The sequence below is a fragment of the Lipotes vexillifer genome, unplaced genomic scaffold (assembly GCF_000442215.2).
Source record: "Lipotes vexillifer unplaced genomic scaffold, Lipotes_vexillifer_v1.1 scaffold1679, whole genome shotgun sequence".
Lineage (NCBI taxonomy): Eukaryota > Metazoa > Chordata > Mammalia > Artiodactyla > Lipotidae > Lipotes > Lipotes vexillifer.
The window spans coordinates 452,289-473,154 of NW_006796614.1; the positions used below are offsets into that span (position 1 = coordinate 452,289).

At 34.3% G+C, this 20,866-nt stretch overlaps 1 protein-coding gene across 2 annotated transcripts in view; it reads right to left on the minus strand.

Moving 5' to 3' along the window:
* CSMD3 (CUB and Sushi multiple domains 3) overlaps window positions 1-20,866 on the minus strand; it is a 1,097,972-nt gene that overhangs the window by 377,848 nt on the left and 699,258 nt on the right. For both annotated transcript variants that reach the window (XM_007468748.1, XM_007468747.1), the window contains 3 exons: window positions 15,371-15,487; window positions 11,986-12,201; window positions 10,117-10,305 (listed from right to left, as the gene is read on the minus strand). In XM_007468748.1, the coding sequence (XP_007468810.1) occupies window positions 10,117-10,305; window positions 11,986-12,201; window positions 15,371-15,487 (522 nt within the window). The remainder of the gene's footprint in view (window positions 1-10,116; window positions 10,306-11,985; window positions 12,202-15,370; window positions 15,488-20,866) is intronic.

Below are 20,866 nucleotides of genomic sequence, written 5' to 3' on the forward strand. Positions count from 1 at the left end.
TACCACTCTTTCTGTAAAAACATGAGAAATGCAGGGAAATTTCTCCCAGCAGCCTCAGGAGAACTGGATTAAATCTCCACCATCAACTTGATGTACCCTGCATCTGTAGAATACCTGAATAGACAATGAATCATCCCAAATTGAGGAGTTGGACTTTGGGAGCAATGATATATATATATTCTTTTCCCTTTTTCTCTTTTTGTGAGTGTGTATGTGTATGCTTCACTGTGTGTGATTTTGTCTGTATACCTTTACTTTTACCATTTGTCCTAGGGTTCTGCATGTCCATTTTGTTTCTTTATTATTACTTAAAAATTTATTTTTTCTTAATAATTATTCTTAATTTTTTTATTTTAATAACTTTCTTTTATCTTCTTTCTTTCTTTCTATCTTTTCTCCCTTTAATTCTGAGCCGTGTAAAGGACAGGCTCTTGGTGCTCCAGCCAGACATCTGGGCTGTGCTACTGAGGTGGGAGCCAAGTTCAGAACACAGATCCACAAGAGACCTCCCAGCTCCACATAATATCAAACAGTGAAAATCTCCCAGAGATCTCCATCTCAACACCTAGACCCAGCTCCACTCAATGACAAGCAAGCTACAGTGCTGGACACCCTATGCCAAACAACTAGCAAGACAGGAACACAACCCCATCCATTAGCAGAGAGGCTGCCTAAAATCATAATAAGGCCACAGACACCCCAAAACACACCAACAGACATGGACCTGCCCACCAGAAGGACAAGATCCAGCCTCATCCACCAGAACACAGGCACTAGTCCCCTCCACCAGGAAGCCTACACAACACACTGAACCAAACTTAGCCACTGGGGACAGACACCAAAAACAACGGAAACTACGAATCTGCAGTCTGTAACAAGGAGACCCCAAATACAGTAAGTTAAGCAAAATGAGAAGACAGAGAAACTCACAGCAGATGAAGGAGCAAGATAAAACCCCAACAGACCTAACAAATGAAGAGGAAATAGGCAGTTTATGTGACAAAGAATTCAGAATAATGATAGTGAAGATGATCAAAAATCTTGGAAATAGAATGGAGAAAATACAAGAAATGTTTAACAAGGACCTAGAAGAAAAAAAGAGCAAACAGAGATGAACAACACAATAAATGAAATTAAAAATTCTCTAGAAGGGATCAATGGCAGAATAAGTGAGGCAGAAGAACATATAAGTGACCTGGAAGATAAAATAGTGGAAATAACTACTGCAGAGCAGAATAAAGAAAAAAGAATGAAAAGAATTGAGGACAGTCTCAGAGACCTCTGGGACAACATTAAATGCACCAACATTTGAATTATAGCTGTCCCAGAAGAAGAAGAGAAAAAGAAAGGGACTGAGAAAATATTTGAAGAGATTACAGTTGAAAACTTCCCTAATATGGGAAAGGAAATAGTTAATCAGTCCAGGAAGCACAGAGAGTCCCATACAGGATAAATCCAAGGAGAAACACGCCAAATCAATCAACGTGATATACCATATTAACAAATTGAAGGAGAAAAACCATATGATCATCTCAATAGATGCAGAGAAGCTTTGGACAAAAGTCAACACCCATATATGATAAAAACCCTCCAGAAAGTAGGCATAGAGGGAATTTTTCTCAACATAATAAAGGCCATATATGACAAACCCACAGCCAACATCATCCTCAATGGTGAAAAACTGAAACCATTTCCACTAAGATCAGGAACAAGACAAGGTTACCCACTCTCACCACTATTATTCAACATAGGTATGGAAGTTTTAGCCATAGCAATCAGAGAAGAAAAAGAAATAAAAGGAATCCAAATCGGAAAAGAAGAAGTAAAGCTGTCACTGTTTGCAGATGACATTAGACTATACATAGAGAATCCTAAAGATGCTACCAGAAAACTACTAGAGCTAATCAATACATTTGGTAAAGTAGCAGGATACAAAATTAATGCACAGAAATCTCTTGCATTCCTATACACTCCTGATGAAAAATCTGAAAGTGAAATTAAGAAAACACTCCCATTTACCACTGAAACAAAAAGAATAGTGTATCTAGGAATAAACCTACCTAAGGAGACAAAAGACCTATATGCATAAAAGTATAAGACACTGATTAAAGAAATTAAAGATGATACCAATAGATGGAGAGATACACCATGTTCTTGGATTGGAAGAATCAACACTGTGAAAATGACTTACTACCCAAAGCAGTCTACAGATTCAATGCAATCCCTATCAAACTACCACTGGCATATTCCACAGAACTAGAACAAAAAATTTCACAATTTGTATGGAAAATCAAAAGACCCTGAATAGCCAAAGCAATCTTGAGAAAGAAAAACAGAGCTGGAGGAATCAGGCTCCCTGACTTCAGACTATACTACTAAGCTACAGTAATCAAGACAGTATGGTACTGGCACAAAAACAGAAATATAGATCAATGGAACAGGAAAGAAAGCCCAGAGATAAACGCACACACATATGGTCACCTTATCTGTGATAAAGGAGGCAAGAATATACAGTGGAGAAAAGACAGCCTCTTCAATAAGTGGTGCTGGGAAAACTGGACAGCTACATGTAAAAGAATGAAATTAGAACACTCCCTAACACTATACACAAAAATAAACTCAAAATGGATTAGAGACCTAAATGTAAGGCCAGACACCATCAAACTCTTACAAGAAAACATAGGCAGAACACTGTATGGCATAATTCAGAGCAAGATCCTTTTTGACCCAGCTCCTAGAGAAATGGAAATAAACCCCAAAATAAACAAATGGGATCTAATGAAACTTAAAAGCTTTTGCACAGCAAAGGAAACCATAAACAAGACGAAAAGACAACCCTCAGAATGGGAGAAAATATTTGCAAATGAAGCAACTAACAAAGGACTAATCTCCAAAATTTACAAGCATCTCATGCAGCTCAATATCAAAAAAACAAACAACCCAATCCAAAAATGGGCAGAAGACCTAAATAGACATTTCTCCAAAGAAGATATACAGATTGCCAACAGACACATGAAAGAATGCTCAACATTATTAATCATTAGAGAAATGCAAATCAAAAGTACAATGAGGTATCACCTCACACCAGTTAGAATTGCCATCATCAAAAAATCTCCAAAGAATAAATGCTGGAGAGGGTGTGGAGAAAAGGGAACCCTCTTGTACTGTTGATGGGAATGTAAATTGGTTCAGCCACTATGGAGAACAGTATGGAGGTTCCTTAAAAAACTACAAATAGAACTACCATATGACCCAGCAATCCCACTACTAGGAGAACAGTATGGAGGTTCCTTAAAAAACTAAAAATATAACTACCATACAAGCCAGCAATCCCACTACTGGGCATATACCCTGAGAAAACCATAATTAAAAAAGAGTCATGTACCAAAATGTTCATTGCAGCTCTACTTACAATAGCCAGGACATGGAAGCAACCTAAGTGTCCATCAACAGATGAATGGATAAAGAAGATGTGGCACATATATACAATGGAGTATTACTCAGCCACGCAAAGCACAGGGAGATCAGCTAGGTGTTTTGTGACTGCCTGGAGGGGTGGGATAGGGAGGGTGGGAGGGAGGAAGATGTAAGAGGGAAGAGATATGGGAACATATGTATATGTATAACTGATTCACTTTGTTATAAAGCAGAAACCAAGACACTATTGTAAAGCAATTATACTCCAATAAAGATGTAAAAAAAAAAAAAACAAATTGAGTTATTTGTAGTGAGGTGGATGGACCTAGAGTCTTTCATACAGAGTGAAGTAAGTCAGAAAGAGAAAAATAAATACCATACGCTAACACATATATATGGAATCTAAAAGGAAAAAAAAAAACTGGTCATGAAGAACCTAGGGGCAAGATGGGAATAAAGACGTAGACCTACTAGGGAATAGACTTGAGGTTAAGGGGAGGAGGAAGGGTAAGCTGGAACAAGTTGAGAGAGTGGCATGGACATATATACACTACCAAAGGTAAAATAGATAGTGGGAAAGAGCCGCATAGCACGGGGAGATCAGTTTGGTGCTTTGTGACCACCTAGAGGGGTGGGATAGGCAGGGTGGAAGGGAGGGAGATGCAAGAGGGAAGAGATATGGGGACATATGTGTATGTATAACTGATTCACTTTTTATAAAGCAGAAACTAACACACCATTGTAAAGCAATTATAGTCAAATAAATATGTTTAAAAAAAGATTTTAAAAAAACCATTAGAAATCCCTTAGAAATAAGTGAATTATGTGCTGCTTTAATGAAAAGAACCCACAACGAAAAAAATAGAGAATGGGAAAAGGATCTTTTCTTTTTCCTTAGAGATGAATGACTAGTAAATTTCCAGATCAAAGGGGATATTTAAGTTGACTAAGCTTGGTAAATCTGCTGAAGAGATAAGCAAACTATGACCTGCGGGCCACATCCAGCCTGTTGCAGTGATTTTGTAGATAAAGTTTTTTGGAAAGCAGACACATTTATTCATTTGTGTATTATCTATTGTTGCTTTCACAATGCAATGGCAGAATTTAGTAGTTGTCATTGAAACTGTGTGGACCACAAAGCCTGAAGTATTTACTATCTAGCATTTATAGAAAAAAAAAAATGTTTACTCATCCGTGGTCTATTCCATAAAAAATGGTAGTCTTTAAAAATAGTGCATCAATAAATAAGGTAATAAAGAAATGCCTCCTGGTATACCACAACACCAATCTAAAATGTTTGAAACTTGGTTTCTGGCATAACCTTCCACTGATTACTTATAACCTTTCTGTAACAGCATTTTTTTCAGCTGTAAAGTAGGAATAATACCCCCTCTGCTTACTTCAGAAGCTTGGAAGCAGGAAAGTATTAAAAAAAACTATAAAGCATCAAAGTATAAGTTATTATGATATTATAGATTTTTTTATATTGTCAAATCAAGAAATCAATGCACTCACTCAATTATATAAGAAAAATATAAATATACATTTGTGTATGTAATTTATTAAAGGAAACTTTCTATCTATTATTTTTTGTTATATTTACAAGAAGTATTTGGGTTGAGCAGAACTCATATTGGTGTTATCCTTTCCAGGAAAGAAAAGCACAGAAAATTAAGATGCTTGCTTAAAGTCACCCAACTAATTAGTGGTAGTGTCTGAGAGCTGGTGAAATCTCTTAATCATAATTTGCTTTCTACAGCACTTTATATCTACAATGGTGACTAACTTGATAAATCAGTCATATTTGACATACATGTGTGGGTATCTGAGGTATGTAATTTTAGTATAGGGAGTTCAGAGGTTGAGATGAAATAAACAGAATTTTTGTTTAAAGATGAACTGTCTCTTCAAGTGCAATTTATCCTTTCTTGTTTTGAATTTTTAATAAAATTTTCATTTTAGAATAGTTTTAGATTTACAAAGAGGTTATAATGATAGTATAGAGAGTCCCTATGTACGTTTCACCTGTTTCCCTTATTTTTGACATTCATTTTAAAACTAAATAATAAGTAACCATCAGTATATATCATCTAGAAAGTTAGAAAACTGAGAAAAATATGTAGATGTGTAATGTAGAGTTATCATTTTTCTCATTTCACTCATGATTAAGGCAAGATGTTGTTACTTTTCCAAGGTCAGATAAAAAATTGATGACACAAAATTAGAAATAGAAGTAGATGTGTTAAATAGACTATAAGGATGAATGAATTAATGTCTTTAAAATGACTTCAAAACGTATGGACTTCTTAAAATGTGTGGAATCTTGCGTAAAGACAAATCATTACTAATATTTAACTTGCTAATTTACTTTCCAAAACAAAATGTTTTCATTAGCTCCTAGTTTATTTGCAACATGACCTGGCATGGTTCCTGGTATGTTTGGAAGCTTAATGAAGACATGCAAGTTTTTTGGGTTTTGTTCTTTTTATTTAGAAAGATGACAATGGGAATGCCTGTGTTTTTTGTAATGTGAACTTTAGAAAGGGAAATCAGGTACTTATTTTTTGACCAAAAACAAGTCAGTGTTTCTCATTTTCAAAGTAATCAACTTTTGTATACCTTCTTTTTGGAAATTTGATTGCAACTTAAAAATGTGACCAGATATCCATATCCACAGAAATGTGGAGCTACAGGATAATCATTTAAATATAAAATATATCCACTGAAATATCATTTACCTATTATTTTTATCTTTTTCAAAATGTAAAACATAATTATATATATGTATTTTTAAAAGGTAAAACTCTCATCTTGATCACTAAGTAGTAAATGAGATTACATGTATGAAGTACTCAGCTGCTGATGGCACACTAAAACTTTTTCATCTCCTCCTTTTCTTCTTCCCTTTCCTCTCTTGCTGGTTGGTGAAAATCACTCTTCACCACTCAGTCATCATGGCCCTTGGGAGAACGGAATGGTGGTAAAGAGAGTTGCAGGCATAAGGAAAAGGGACTAAGGTTTGTTGAGCAAGTGTCACTTGTTGAGTGGTACATTAGATGATTTACGTATCTTTTATTGCTTAGAGCTGTAAGCTGTCTTGCACTATGGATGTAATTATCCACATTTTACATTTGAGAAAACTTGGCAGGAGAGAGATCTGAACAATTTTCCAAAGATCACATAGCTTAGGAAAGGCTGAAAAGTAAATATGAACTATCTTCCTGCAATGGAGGCCACTTCTTAGAAGAATCCCTGTTACTCAGTGGGTGTTACAATCTCTACTGGTATCAAGATTCCTCTCCCACCTCTACAAATTTCCCTGCACTTACAACAACGTGGATGGACCTAGAGGGTATTATGCTAGGTGAAATAAGTCAGAGAGAAAAAAACAACCACCATATGATTTCACTTATACGTGGAATCTAAAAAATAAAACAAACAAACAAACCAAAACAGAAATAGAATCATAGATACAAAGAACAAACTGGCAGCTGCCAGGGGGAGGGGGTGGGAAAAATAGGTGAAGGGGTTTAAGAGGTACAGACTTCCAGTTATAAAACAAATAAGGCACAGGGATGCAATGTACAGCATAAGGAATATTGCAATAAATGTGTATGGTGACAGATGGCTACAAGACTTATCGTGGTGATCAATCTGTAAGCATATAAATGTTAAATCACTATGTTGTACACCTCATACTAATATAATATTGTATGTCAACTATACTTCAACAAAATAATTTAAAATTAAAAATTTCCCTGCACTTAAGTAACCCCCGATAAATGGGTCACAATAGAAGAAATTTCCTCTGATTGAAATAGAGGACAGCCTAAGGAGTTTTCTGAAGCCATGTATCAACTGTAATTAAGACCAGATTCCCTCTCAACTTTATTGAAGCTGCCAGTCAAAGACAGCGGTGTGCTTTTGTTAATGGAGCGCAAGCCTGGGCCTCAGAACTTGTGCTAGGCATGGCTATGCCCCTGAGTTTGTGTGAAACCTTGCGTGTTTTATAGACATTGTATCTTCACTGATAAAATCATTATTCTAAACCTACTTTCAAAGCATAGGTGGATTTTTGGAATGGTACATAATATAATCTTTTATAGACTGTAAAGACAATATTATGGTGTTATTATATTGTCTCATTTTGTTAAAATATTACCTTAAAACATAAATGCAGAGGTTTCTCAGGAAATTGCTTAAATGAAAACATTATTTATTATTCATCTAACATCTAGAATTAAGGTAAATTTCACCAAATTCTACCAACAGAGATTGAAAGACACTAACCAATTTACACACTAAATATAGGATCAAAATTAAACATATAGTAAAAAATAAACAAAAAGTAAGTTTCCAAAAATTGCTTTCTCAGTTGCCTTATGTCCAGAGTCAGGCACATTCTTACATAACCTAGGTATATGTAAGTCATTTTAGTAAATGTTAGTATTAGTTTTACACATGACACAAAATTTTAAGTCTCATCTATGATTTGTTCTGGGAATGCACTGTTTGCAAACTTGTACCAAGGAAAAACCACCTAGATTCCAAATAACTGAAGCAGAAACAAAATTTTGGAATACAACCTACTCATAATTTGGCCACTGTCTGTAACATAAGCTTTCTATGAGCCTGGCGATGCTGAGTACCAAATGATGTTTTTAAACAAGTATGTACTAGAGAATTGGCTTTAGAGATAGATGAAGTGAAAAGCACAAAGAATCTAAGAAGAGATAAAATCTGTCCAAATAAACTAGCATTGCTAAAACTGCATCTGTTCATATGAATAGTTACACTGTATACAAATCACGGTTCTGCCACATACAACCTTGACGATCTTGGGCAAGTTGTTGAAAATCTCTAAGACTTAGGTTCTTCTGATGAAAAATGGGGGGAATAACAATAACGGAATTACAGTAAGAATTAAATGAGGTAAATACATATATAAAAGAGCCAGGTAGACCCTCATAAAGGTTGGTGTTTTATAACATGGAATTCATTCCGTACTATAATTGGTTTTATAAACTAGATCAGCGAGTTGGATAGGCAGATTATTCTCAATATAATAAGAGTTATAACAGCATCTAAATTCTGAACCCCTCCTATATTCCAGGGATTGTATTAGGTGTCTGACTGGCATGGCTAATCTCTTTAACCCTCATAACTAACATTAACAAAATGTTGTAACCATTTTGCTGATGAGAAAAGTGAAGTTTAGAAAAGTGAATTAACCCAATATCAAATGACCAGGATATAAACCCAGGCACTCTGGAGCCTTCACTTGGACTATTCCCAAGATTCTCATTAATATTCACACCAAAGAAAAATGGAAATGGGAGCAATTCAGATAAGGAGGGGAATTTCAAATCTGGCAACAGCAGAAAAAACAAAAAAAACCAAAACCCCAAACATAAAAACAAAACAGAAGGACTATATATGTCTTCCTGGAAAAGATGCTCTGAGAGTATGACTACTTATCACCTCCCAGGCTCTGTGGCTGCTTGTGCCATTTCTATAAAAGCCTATGATTTTTAAAAAGAAATTTCACCTGTTGAATATCAGCTTGTCTGTTATATAATGCTTAGGGGCTGTGAAAACAATCTCATCACTATAAAACTTATTAACTTGAAAGATCAAATTTTTTTTACTAGATTTGGGGATCCACAGGTATTCCCACCACATTCTAAACAGTGGACAATATACTGAATAAGTCATATAGAGTATCCTCTTCTCCATTTGCATTTTCATCTGTGGGGTATATTGCCTCCATTAAAAGAAGAAAAAAAGGACAAATTCTTAAACCACAGATCAAATCTTTACCAATTTGCCTGATTTTGTAGCATATTATAACTTACAAAGATCTGTGACCCACCATTAAATTTACAAGTAAATTCAAATTAAATGCTTTTGAGAGTTTTAAGAGCTTTATGAAATAATAAAATGATCTTTTGAATCTTGTTCTATTGTAAAAATGAGTACTGATAATCACTGAATGGGTGATGACCTAAAGAAATTCTTGCCTCTCTATTTCCTAATATAAATAAAAATGACTTTAAGTCCTAGTGAAAAGTCCTTCATTTTCTCTACAGATTTTTTATTTTAATTTATCAGTCAAAATATTCATTTCCAAAGGTTGAGGTGTTGCTCCAAACTTTCAATATTTTAATTATTGCAATTCTTTATCTCACGTGAAATGAATTCCCATTTTAATTCATCTATCATAACAGATTAATTCTATAGATGGCACATACTGAGTCAATACTTGCCTTGATGGTCCTTAAATTATCTATTATTTTCCCTTGTAATCATGTTTCCTACATGTTAATTCTATGTTATAAAATATTGTCAAAATTTCAGTTGGAAGTCATAGGAAATCATCTATTAACAGAATACAAGAATGCAATTTTCTGTAAGCTCTCAAAATATGATTCTGTCATCTACCTATTTATCTATCTGTCTAGCTATTCATTCCTTATTCTCATCATCTGAAAACAAATTTAGAAGCATGGTTGGTTGAATAGAACAGTTGAGAAGGTAATTGAGGTATACCAGATTGCCAAGTGGAAAAAACACTGAAATAACTAATATGAAAGAAATGAAGAAATTCAACAGATTATTAAAAAACGAAGGGTGTATAACCATGCAACTCCATGGACAGTGACTACACATACAAGCAAATGAAAGCAGCTGACCACGTACCCACACACCTTGGCAGAGGTGCACTCCACACTCGTCGACCGCCACCAAGACAGATGATCTCTGGCGTCCCTTCCAGACGATAACCTGATGAGCATGAGAAGGCCAGAGTGTCACCAACCCCAAAGCTGAACCCAATTCGGTTACCATATTGAGGAATTCCAGGATCTTCACAAGGCTCCAGATTATACTCTGTAATTGGATGAAGAGAACAAAGAAAATGTTAGTAGTAACCTTTAAGGGTATGTTCTTATTTGCAAAATGGATGCTTTTAGGGCCAGCCATACATTTTTAAAGTTACTATATGTAAAATTATGGGTATATGCTGATGGCACACATAATTTTCTTCTTTTGTGAAAGGTCTACTAATTTAATGAATACTCTTATGTGTGAAATGCAATACAGATGAGAAAATGTCACCTTCTGAGTGATACATTGAAAATGTAGCTATTTATCTTGTATTTTTTCTTCTGCATTAGAAATATTTCCATTTCATAGATTTTTGACTTATAATAATGGCATAATAGATTCATATTTTCAAATGCAAAATGCCATTTAGAATGAAATTATTTGCATTTTGAAATGACTTTTACTTAATGGTTATAGTCTAAATGACAAAGGCTCTTGTGCCTCTAGTATACAAGAAATTCAATTCATCCATATTCTGAAAAACATGTCACTTCAGATGCAAGGGTTTATGTAAGACTGAAGTGCTCATAAACTGAAAATTGTATATTATAGATTTATACAAGAAAACTTCCTCAAGCAATGAATGAACACCATGAAAATGAACAGTTAAACACTCTTCAGGGTATGAGAGAGTAGAGTTAATTAAACAACAATATTATAATTTATATACAGTCCTAAGAAGAAGTAGCTTATCTAAAAATATTTCCAGAGCACATGCTTAGTATGTAATTGCAGTGGAGAACAAGAGGGATTGTTTCACATTGATGAGCTATCATTTTATTGTTTAAAAAAATTATTTGGATATACTTTTAACATTCTAGGTTAAAATTGATTATGCTCATTTGCTATTCACTATGAAATACATTAATTATTTTAGAAGACAAGTATTTTCATGTAAATACTAGAATAACTGTTGAAGGATGAGGTTAGTATTTTTATGATTTTATTTATATAAATTATATATTATTTATAAAATTATGTATAATTGTAATATTATAAATTTAATGTTAGTAGGTTGGCATAAGATTTACTTATTAATTTGTTTCTGTATTCTCTTTCACTACTCCAATTAACTAGAAAGTAGAACTAATAAGAATACCTTTTTATTCACTTTGGTCTTATAATTTTTTTCCTGTAATCCAAGTTATAATGTTGCCTACAGATGAGGTTATTCTAGAATAAAAGAATAACCATATTAACTTGTTTCTATATCATCTAGTTGCAAATGAGTAAATTAAGCTTGTCTTAATCTTGGCCTATAAACTATGCCTTTTTCTGAAACACAAAACTAGAATATCACTGGTTTAACTAACATTTCATTTATGGCCTAATTGAAGCTTTAAATATATGTATGAATTTCCATTTTAAGTTCAACTGTCATTTTAGCAAGTTTTTCTCTGTTAGAATTCTGCAGGATGCAAGTTAAAGAAATGTATTTATTGTATTTCTATTAAATTTTTTAATGAATTGATTTATTTTTTGCTATTGTTTAAAGGTTCCCTTTAATATATTACTATAGACAGTCTTCAAGGCATTTCAAAGTTTCATTAAAATTTGTTGGCAGATAATTTCTTTGTTTTCTTCTTTATTTCCTTTCTCTTTTTTTCTCTCTCTGTTTTGTCATACATAACAAAAGTTATGCTCATACTTTTAAAAATCTGATTTTTAAACTTGTTTTCTTACCAGAGAATGTAATATTGAATCCTTCATATGATATTGAAAAATCTGAAATGAAGCGCAGCTGAGCCCTAAAATTTCCATAGAGACCAGCATTGATTGTGGAAGGAAGTTCTGAACCAGTCAGGCGTGCCAGTGGTTGGGTAAAACTACCATTCTCTGTGATCAGTAAGTAGTCATGATGGTCTTCCAAATGAAAGGTATGAAAATTGAACTGCACACCTATTAAGGAAAAGATGAAAATTAGACTTATAAACTATATCAGTAAAACACATAGAGTTGGGGCTTCCCTGGTGGCGCAGTGGTTGAGAGTCCGCCTGCTGATGCAGGGGACACGGGTTCGTGCCCCGGTCCGGGAAGATCCCACATGCTGCAGAGCGGCTGGGCCCGTGAGCCATGGCCGCTGAGCCTGCGCGTCCGGAGCCTGTGCTCCGCAACGGGAGAGGCCACAACAGTGAGAGGCCCGCGTACTGCAAAAAAAATAAATAAATAACCCTTCTTTTTTTCTCTCTCTCTCCACAATGAGCCTTTTTTAGGAGGGGTCCAGAAATTAAATCAGTCTTTCAAATGTTCTTCAGTGTAAATGTGGTAATTGACACTAGACAGATGTAAATGAGAATGAGGTGTCAATGTGACAAGGAGAAGATGCTCTGCCATCTAGATTAACTGATACCTAAGTTTACAAAATAATGAATGGAAATTCAGATTAAGTCAATTTGATTTCAATCAGAGACTAAAACTAAGAAAAACTAGGCAGGTAATACAAGAACAGATGGAAAAAAAAGAAGAAGAAATTCATTATGCATGTTTTCCTTAGAAAAATGCAGTTGTTCTGATATGCACTGAATTAGTACTTGGGAAAATTAAAAATTCTGTTAGATAGTGATGAATAAGCCCATTGTCAAGTATTACATACATAGTCTTTCTGAGACACACTTTCTCCATTTGAAAAATGGGGTCCTAATAGGGTTGTCTTGAAGTTTAAATGAGACAATATAGGGGATGACTTGGCACAGTGCTTTCACAGAGGAAGTACTCAGCAATCATTATTGTTTAATCCTTCAACATGAAAGTTAATTGGTTTCATGTCACTCTGTCCTAGTCAGCGACTTTATAAAAGTAAGCCTCTGTTTATCAGATTACAGTTTAAGCAATAAAATCTGTTTTCACTGCAGCAAAACAATTTAAGACCTTCTGCTGAAGGTCAATTAATCCAAATAAGAATATGATACTAAGAACCTACTATATTATAGGCATTATGGAATATAAAAAAAAATTAGAAGATCGTAAATAACTCATGGTCTATCTGAGGGAAAAAGATACATAAAATAGAAGTTCAAACATTATGCTAAGTGCTATAAAAGTGATTAATGTGAGTCAATATAGGAGCATAGAAATAGAGGTAGTTTGTCAAAGGTATCAGCAGAGGCTTCTGAAGGCAACGACCTTCAAAAGTGAACAGATGTTTGTGGAATAGCAACCCTGGGATAGACATTTCAGGAAGAAGTGGACAGGCAAAGACATACAATCTTAATACGGCAATGAGTGTTGAAGAATAGTGAGAAAAAATCAGTGGTTTCAACATCATAGTACCTTCTCATAAAAGTGATAATTCAAGAAGCCTTTAAGGCAATTTTTGTTACAGAAATATAAGAAAAAACTTGGGCTTGAAGTCAAAATATCATGAATATCTAGGTTTTAGTTAGTCATGACACTAACTATGACCTTGAGGGGGTGACATATTGACACATGTGTGTGTGTGCATGTGCGCATCTGCGTGTGCTGGGTGAGAGGTTAAATTATATTACCTTGACAATTTCTCCAAACTTTAAGAGATTATCCTTCACATAACTTTGGCTACACTTTGGAATAGTTGTACTTCCAAACAATTTTGTTGGCTCGTAAAAGAAAAGCATATAATCTGCATTTCTTGCCATGTAAATACAGATTTAATTAACACTTGCAATCTGTGAAGATGTAAAACCTTAAGTGTTAATTAAACCTCTATTTACATAGCAAGCAGTACATAGCCCTCCATTTTCTTGTATAATACAAGGAAGCTTATTTTAAACTCCATTAATCCACTACACACTGAAATAATAACACTGGGTGCTTTGGTTAACTTCCAGCAAAGAGTCTTCCATTATGGAGAACAACAAAAATGACAGTTTACAAAGTCTTCTACCTCATTCCTTCTGTACAATTCCACAATACTCATTTTAACAGCATTTTTTTCCCAATTATATTTAACTTCATTAAACTAACAATCCTTATATAATCCTCACTGTCAATAAAAGGATGTATAATTTTAATAAAGGCAAACTTCATTTGTATCTCAAATATTCTATCAGAACTGCAGATATATCTCACATAGTTGAACAGGGGTGTAAAAACACATTGTGTAAAAAACACAATGAATTCAAATTATTAAATAAAGCTTTAATTTTTAAAATTGTAATATCATCTTCTCATTGCTAGGATTTTGTGGGTGGGGTTATTTTAGATCTTCTATAGTAAAGTTAATAAGTACAATGTAATAGTAAAAACCAATAAGAATAATATAAGAATAGAGCTAAAACCAAAACTACTTCTCCAAAGCAGTTTTTATCATGAATAAATTAACTCTTTTTAAAAAGATTAGCATGTAGATTTTTTCAGGCAAATAATTTTCATCCATTTTCACTTTGATATATTAGAATGCCCATTTTCCCAGTGTCAAGTTTTTGCCTTAACCACTTATATTGCTAATATACTATTTGGGTTGTATTGCACGAATGAACCATACTTAGTACTACAAGGAATTTCATTTATTTGTTCAAAGGACATTTATTAACATCTACCATATGCATAGTGCAATTTTATACTCTCATTCAATTATGTGAGATATAACTGCAGTTCTGACAGAAAATTTGAGACAGATATTTCTAGAATGGTTATAAATTTACACAGGAAATATAGCTATAATAAATAATGATAAACATTTTAAAAACGAGTGTATATAAACATGTACTGTTTGCTTTACAATTGGTTCAGCACTTCAGAGTATCTTCCTATTCCCCTTTGAACTTTTGAAATCGACCCACTGTGCCAGAGACAAAAGCCATCCTGTTTGAGATTCTGTTGATATGAAAATTCCAAATAACATTAGTTTAATATATCAAAAGAAAATAAATATCTCGTATTACCATTCTGACAAAAACATGAGTATAATACTATAGAAAAGTAAATATAATCCTCTGCTGCCGTTATTCAAATTGAATTTTGTGTTAGCATATTTTAGTACTGATCTGGTTTTGCTCATGCAAAATGACATTGTAAAGGACAATGAAATAAAAATAGATGCAATGAAAATTCAGAAGATAGCCCATTATCATTGTATGAGGCAAATTACCTTTTCCATGGGTTACATCAACAGTCCACGTACAATTCAGAGAATTTGGATAAAATTCCGGGTAACCAGGTGATAAGATTGTTCCACTAGGCCCTCTAACATCTCCTCCACATAATGCTGAAAATACAAAGAAATGCAGTCATCTGATCAGGCATAGTTAGAGAGGCAGAGGCTGAACAAATCTCTCTTAAAATAGAATGAGTCTGATTATTTTTGCTTAAGTTACTTCCTGGTAATAACAGCAATGTGTAAAGACCTCTTCCAATACTAAGAAATCATTTCGTCCTTTGCAGCAGCAAAGAGAAGAAAAAGATATGTAATAGTATCTGAGAATTAATACTGGCCCCAGGAGAATTTAGCTCAACTTTCCACATTTGCATTTGAAGTACATACTTATCTTACACATTTCTAATTATAAGCAACATTTGCATAAATTGGTTGTAAATTAAACATGAGTAATTAATTCTTTAGCAGTCCCTCTTTTACTAAGCTTTAAGAAAACAAGTTGTTAATTATACAAAATTATTTATTTTACATTCCTAAAGGGATATATGTCATTCTTCATAGAATTCTTTTTAAAACAGTGAAGTAAACTAAAATTTTGAAGGCTGCTTCTGCACTTGTACATTTCTCTGGGAAATATCATGAACAAAAAGGGGTTTCTGAGAGGATATTGATTTTTAAGTAAATACTCCAAGATAATAAAACTAAATAAATGTTTAAGAACTGAGGTCAAAGAAATTGAAATTTAATTTAGTGTTCAGTTACTCTAGAATAAATGACAGTTTACAATGCCTTCTACCATCAGTGGTTATGATATGCCAGATAATTTTGCCAGTATTAAAAATTAAAGGAAACAAAGATATAGTCAGGTAAGAATGTACATTCTCGTGGAAGCAGAGAAAAGTTGACTCCTTATTCTATTCCACTTGGAGATGTTTACTCTCTTGGACATGGGCAACATGGGTAAGGGCAGTAAGAACTGTGAATGCAACATATAGCCTTATCTGCTCTGATCCTTGCTCAACTTCCCTGGGATACCAGAAAAGTGAGTTTTGGCTTTATTGTCTTCCATGATTTCTTCCAAGTAGCAACGCTGAGAAGGAAGAGTTGAGGCAATCTGGCTGCTATTCTACACTGACCTGACTAGAAATAGTAAGTCTGCAGTTCCTAGAAGTATTTAAGCAGGCTTAGATTTACATAAATATACACACAATTAAAAATCACTCTTGGGGCTTCCCTGGTGGCGCAGTGGTCAAGAATCCACCTGCCAATTCAGGGGACACGGGTTCGAGCCCTGGTCCAGGAAGATCCCACATGCCGTGGAGCAACTAAGCCCATGCACCACAACTACTGAGCCTGTGCTCTAGAGCCCGTGAGCCACAACTACTGAAACCCCTGCGCCTAGAGCCTGTGCTCTGCAACAAAAGAAGCCACCCAGTCAGAAGCCTCTGCACCACAATGAAGAGTAGCTTCCGCTCACTGCAACTAGAGAAAGCCCACGCACAGCAACGAAGACCCAACACAGCCAAAAATAAATAAATTAATTAATTAAAAAAAATGAAAAACAGAACACTCTTCCCTTTGCTACTGCTTTTACTTCACTAAGGAATAAAAGAAGGTCTTGACTAGTACCTCACTTGAAGTTGTCTTATAGGCCACCTTCTTGAGACCAAGATAAGGCTATGCTTCCAATTTCATTTATTATTAAGACATTTACAATAATATTCATAGTCTGGAAGCCTAGGCTCCTGTTTAGAGCCTGCACAGACCTCTATTGGTGATTATTCTTACTGAAACTTTCAATTTTCGTTCAATTAAAAAAAAAAGCCTCATTGTGCTTTTGTGATCAAGTTAAGGGCTAGGTATACCATTTCCATTGTATCTTGCTGATAATGGTGGTGCTAAGTTGACCTTTTTAAAATTTTTCTTGTGATTCATTCTGCTTCTTGACAGAGAACTGTTTATTATTTCATTAGATTATTTTTACATACAATAATTTGTTCCTAATACACTATATTTCATTTTATTCTCCATTGTGAGACACTATATTTCATTTTATTCTCCATTGTGAGAGTCCGACAAAAAAACCTGACAATACAACATGCTATGAATTTGTTGAGTGAAATGTAATGAGTGAAAATGCTCTACTGGATTAAAACCTACAATCTCTATTTGAAAGGAGTATGTTTCATATAGCAAGAGTAAAAATCAGTGAACAGAAGCATTAAAATTAAGAGAGTTGAATTATTTAATTAAATTAACACAAAAAATAACAAAAAAGAGAAATGTGAAGTTTTAGAAAGTACATCAGACATGTGCTCCTGTGCATGCATGTGTGTGTATTTGGTGGATGTACCAGTTGTAGAGGGAAAGCTCTTCTATTCATCAACATTCTTTCAAATAAAGCTACTTTTAAAATATCCTTCTTTCTGTACTTAGCTAATTTCTTAGAAATTTGCTGTCTGCAAGCTGCACCTACCATATGTGTTGAAGGTGGGCGTTAAATGAACATTCTGCAGATAAATGAATAAAGTTCAGTAACCATTACACATTAAAATGGTTAGGAGAAATGGTCAGTAACTCATATATTATTAATGAAAATTTATATTGTTACTTAGATTATAATCAGATGACAAAATATACAGTGCATTTTTATGACACAGTAGAAGTTTCTGTTATTTGAGAATATTAGTATTGGAAAAAGGCCTTGAAAGGAACTGACTCAACTGACAGAATTTCACAGTAAATAATGGGCAAGAGTGTGATTCAGTCTCTTTCTCTTCTTTTTTATTTTTTTTTGAAAGATGAAACTGAAAATATGAAAATACTTGTACTTTACTTTGTAATAAAACAGGATAAAATTGCAACTACTCACTCGTTTTTAGCAAAAACAAGACCACTCATATTGAACTTGAAATGTGACTGGTACTACTCTGAAGACTTTTATTTTTATTAACTCAATTAACCCCGTAACAACCCTATGAGAAAAGTACTATAATTATTCACAGTTTACAGATGAGAAAGCAGGCACAGAGAGAACTCAAGCAGTCTAGTTCCAGAGTCCATGACCTTAAGTTGACTCAAATCAAGTCACTGAGTTGTAAGGTACAACATGATAAACATAATGAGTGCTTCTGTATGTCATACATGGAAGTTGTTAAGACGGTAAATCCTAAGAGCTCTCATCACAAGGAAAAACTTTGTTTCTATTTCTTTAATTTTGTATCTGTATGTGATGGTGGATGTTCACTAAACTTATTGTGATAATCATTTCATGATGTGTGTAAGTCAACTCATTATTGCTGAACACGTTAAACTTATACAGGGCTATATGTCAATTATATCTCAATAAAATTGGAAGAAAAACATATATAAAAAAGATTAAGTTGGAGACAAATTAACAACAAAAAAATATTGACTAGGAGTTTGGTAAAAACAGTGTTGGAAAGGGCTAGGACATTCTAGTGGAAAGGAGAAAACACTGATGAAGGCAAAGGGCAGAAAATAAAAATGCAAAATCAAAATAAAGTAAGTATTCCCAAAAGGCTGGAAAGAATAGTCTGCTCATTCTTTCACTAAACTCAGATTTATTGAGCACCAACTGTGTGATAGGAACTGAACTATTCTTGGCACTGAGGACATAACAGTGAACAAAGTCCCTGCCATATAGAACTTACATTTTGAAAACAAAAACAAACAAAAAAAAGCAGACAAAAAATACATACTGGTAGAGAGTGGTAAATACTATGATGGAAAAGATAAGTGGCATGACAGGGATTACTCTTTTATGGGGAGTTGTCAGTGATGACTTCTAAGTGGAGACTGAGTGAATTTAAGGACATGTGACTATACGAATCCTATTTCAGGAAGAAGGAAAAAATGAGACGGGGGATGGAAGGATGGAATAGGAGGAGTGAGGGAAGGGTTCTCAACATTTGAAAAAAGCCAGAGACCTGTGTAGCTGGAGTGCAGTGGCATGAATGAGGGAGAAACTTGTGAGAGATGAGGTATGGGAGGCAGTCAGGGCCCAGATTACCTGGGGGCAGTTAGGTCATGCAAAAGTTTTTGGATTTTGTTCTTCTTGGGATGTTAAGTGATAGAAGATTCTGGGCAGGGGAGTGCCCTGATCTGCCTTAACTTATAAAATAATTATTCTGGTTGCTTTCTGAAGAGTAGACCTAAGGGATCAAAGGCAAAGTAAAGAGACCCCTCAAGAAATGCACAGTGAAAGATAAGATAGCAAATTTACTAAATAATGTAGAATCTAACTGAATCATTTCTCACTTGAGGTTCAAGATTCAAGGTTTCAGTAGTGAAACAAGATAAATTCAGTAAGATCATTTTTTTACTTAGAAACCTAAGTACACAAAAATAGAATTGAAATTATTTGTCCATATAACATGTTAGATTAAAAAAAAAAGTCCTATTTTTCAGTCACATATTCCAAGGAGTACAGAACATCCATAAACTATTTAAACAGCTATATGTATTTTTTATACAAAATTCTTAAACATGTGGCATCACTGAGGAAAGAATAACAAATCTACAATTGTACTCTTCATTTTAAAGAATCTTAGTACTTTACTATTGCAGAGAATGCGGGCAGGAGGCCGTGTAATAGTAGACTTGTGCACAGGATCTGGATCAAGGCTGCCTGAGTTTCAATCCTGATTCTGCCATTAACTAGTGGGATGACACAGGGCAACGTACTCAATCTCTGCCTTAATTTTCTCATCTGTTAAGTGGTGATCATAATGGCACTTACCTCATAGAGTTATTTTGATAAAACAAGTTAATATACCTAAAGCACCTATAGCAGTACCAGCACATGGTAAACCCTCATTAAATGTTAGCTCTTATTATTATTATCACCACCAACCCTCACTGACTAGTGTGCTTTGTGAATCAATCAACTATGGGCTATGAAGAAACTATAAGAGCTGATGTGTATAAAAGTGAGACATGCCATACCTTGAGTATCCAGGCAATCTAGGCCAATGGAGGTTATACTCTTGGATCTGGAAAATCAATTCTGTTTATTCACTTCTCTTCCCTTTAACCCCAGGAAGTTTAGATTAGCTGCCTCCAGGGAAAAAGTTTAAACTGAAGGAAAACCCTAATCAAATCAGTTTACTAGTTATAAGTAATTGAGTTCAGTTAATTTTAGAGGCTTTATACAAAGCTCATTCAAAAAATGAATATAACTTAGCCCTTGTCCAGTTATGCTCAGAATGAAATGGGGATACAAAAGAGGAGGACACATGGTTAAGAATCATGAATTCCATGATTAATAATTTGGACTTTCATTCCTAGGAAACAGAGAGCCATTAAGCATTTTTTGACATGGGATAGAGCATGAAATACCCTTAGTGTGAAGAAAGGAGGTTAGATTGAAGTAGTTGGATATTGAATTTAAGGGTGCTTGAAGTTGCATTGACAAGAGATGATGAGGGCCTATATCGCTCCCAGGAAAACTAGATACACTCACTTTTA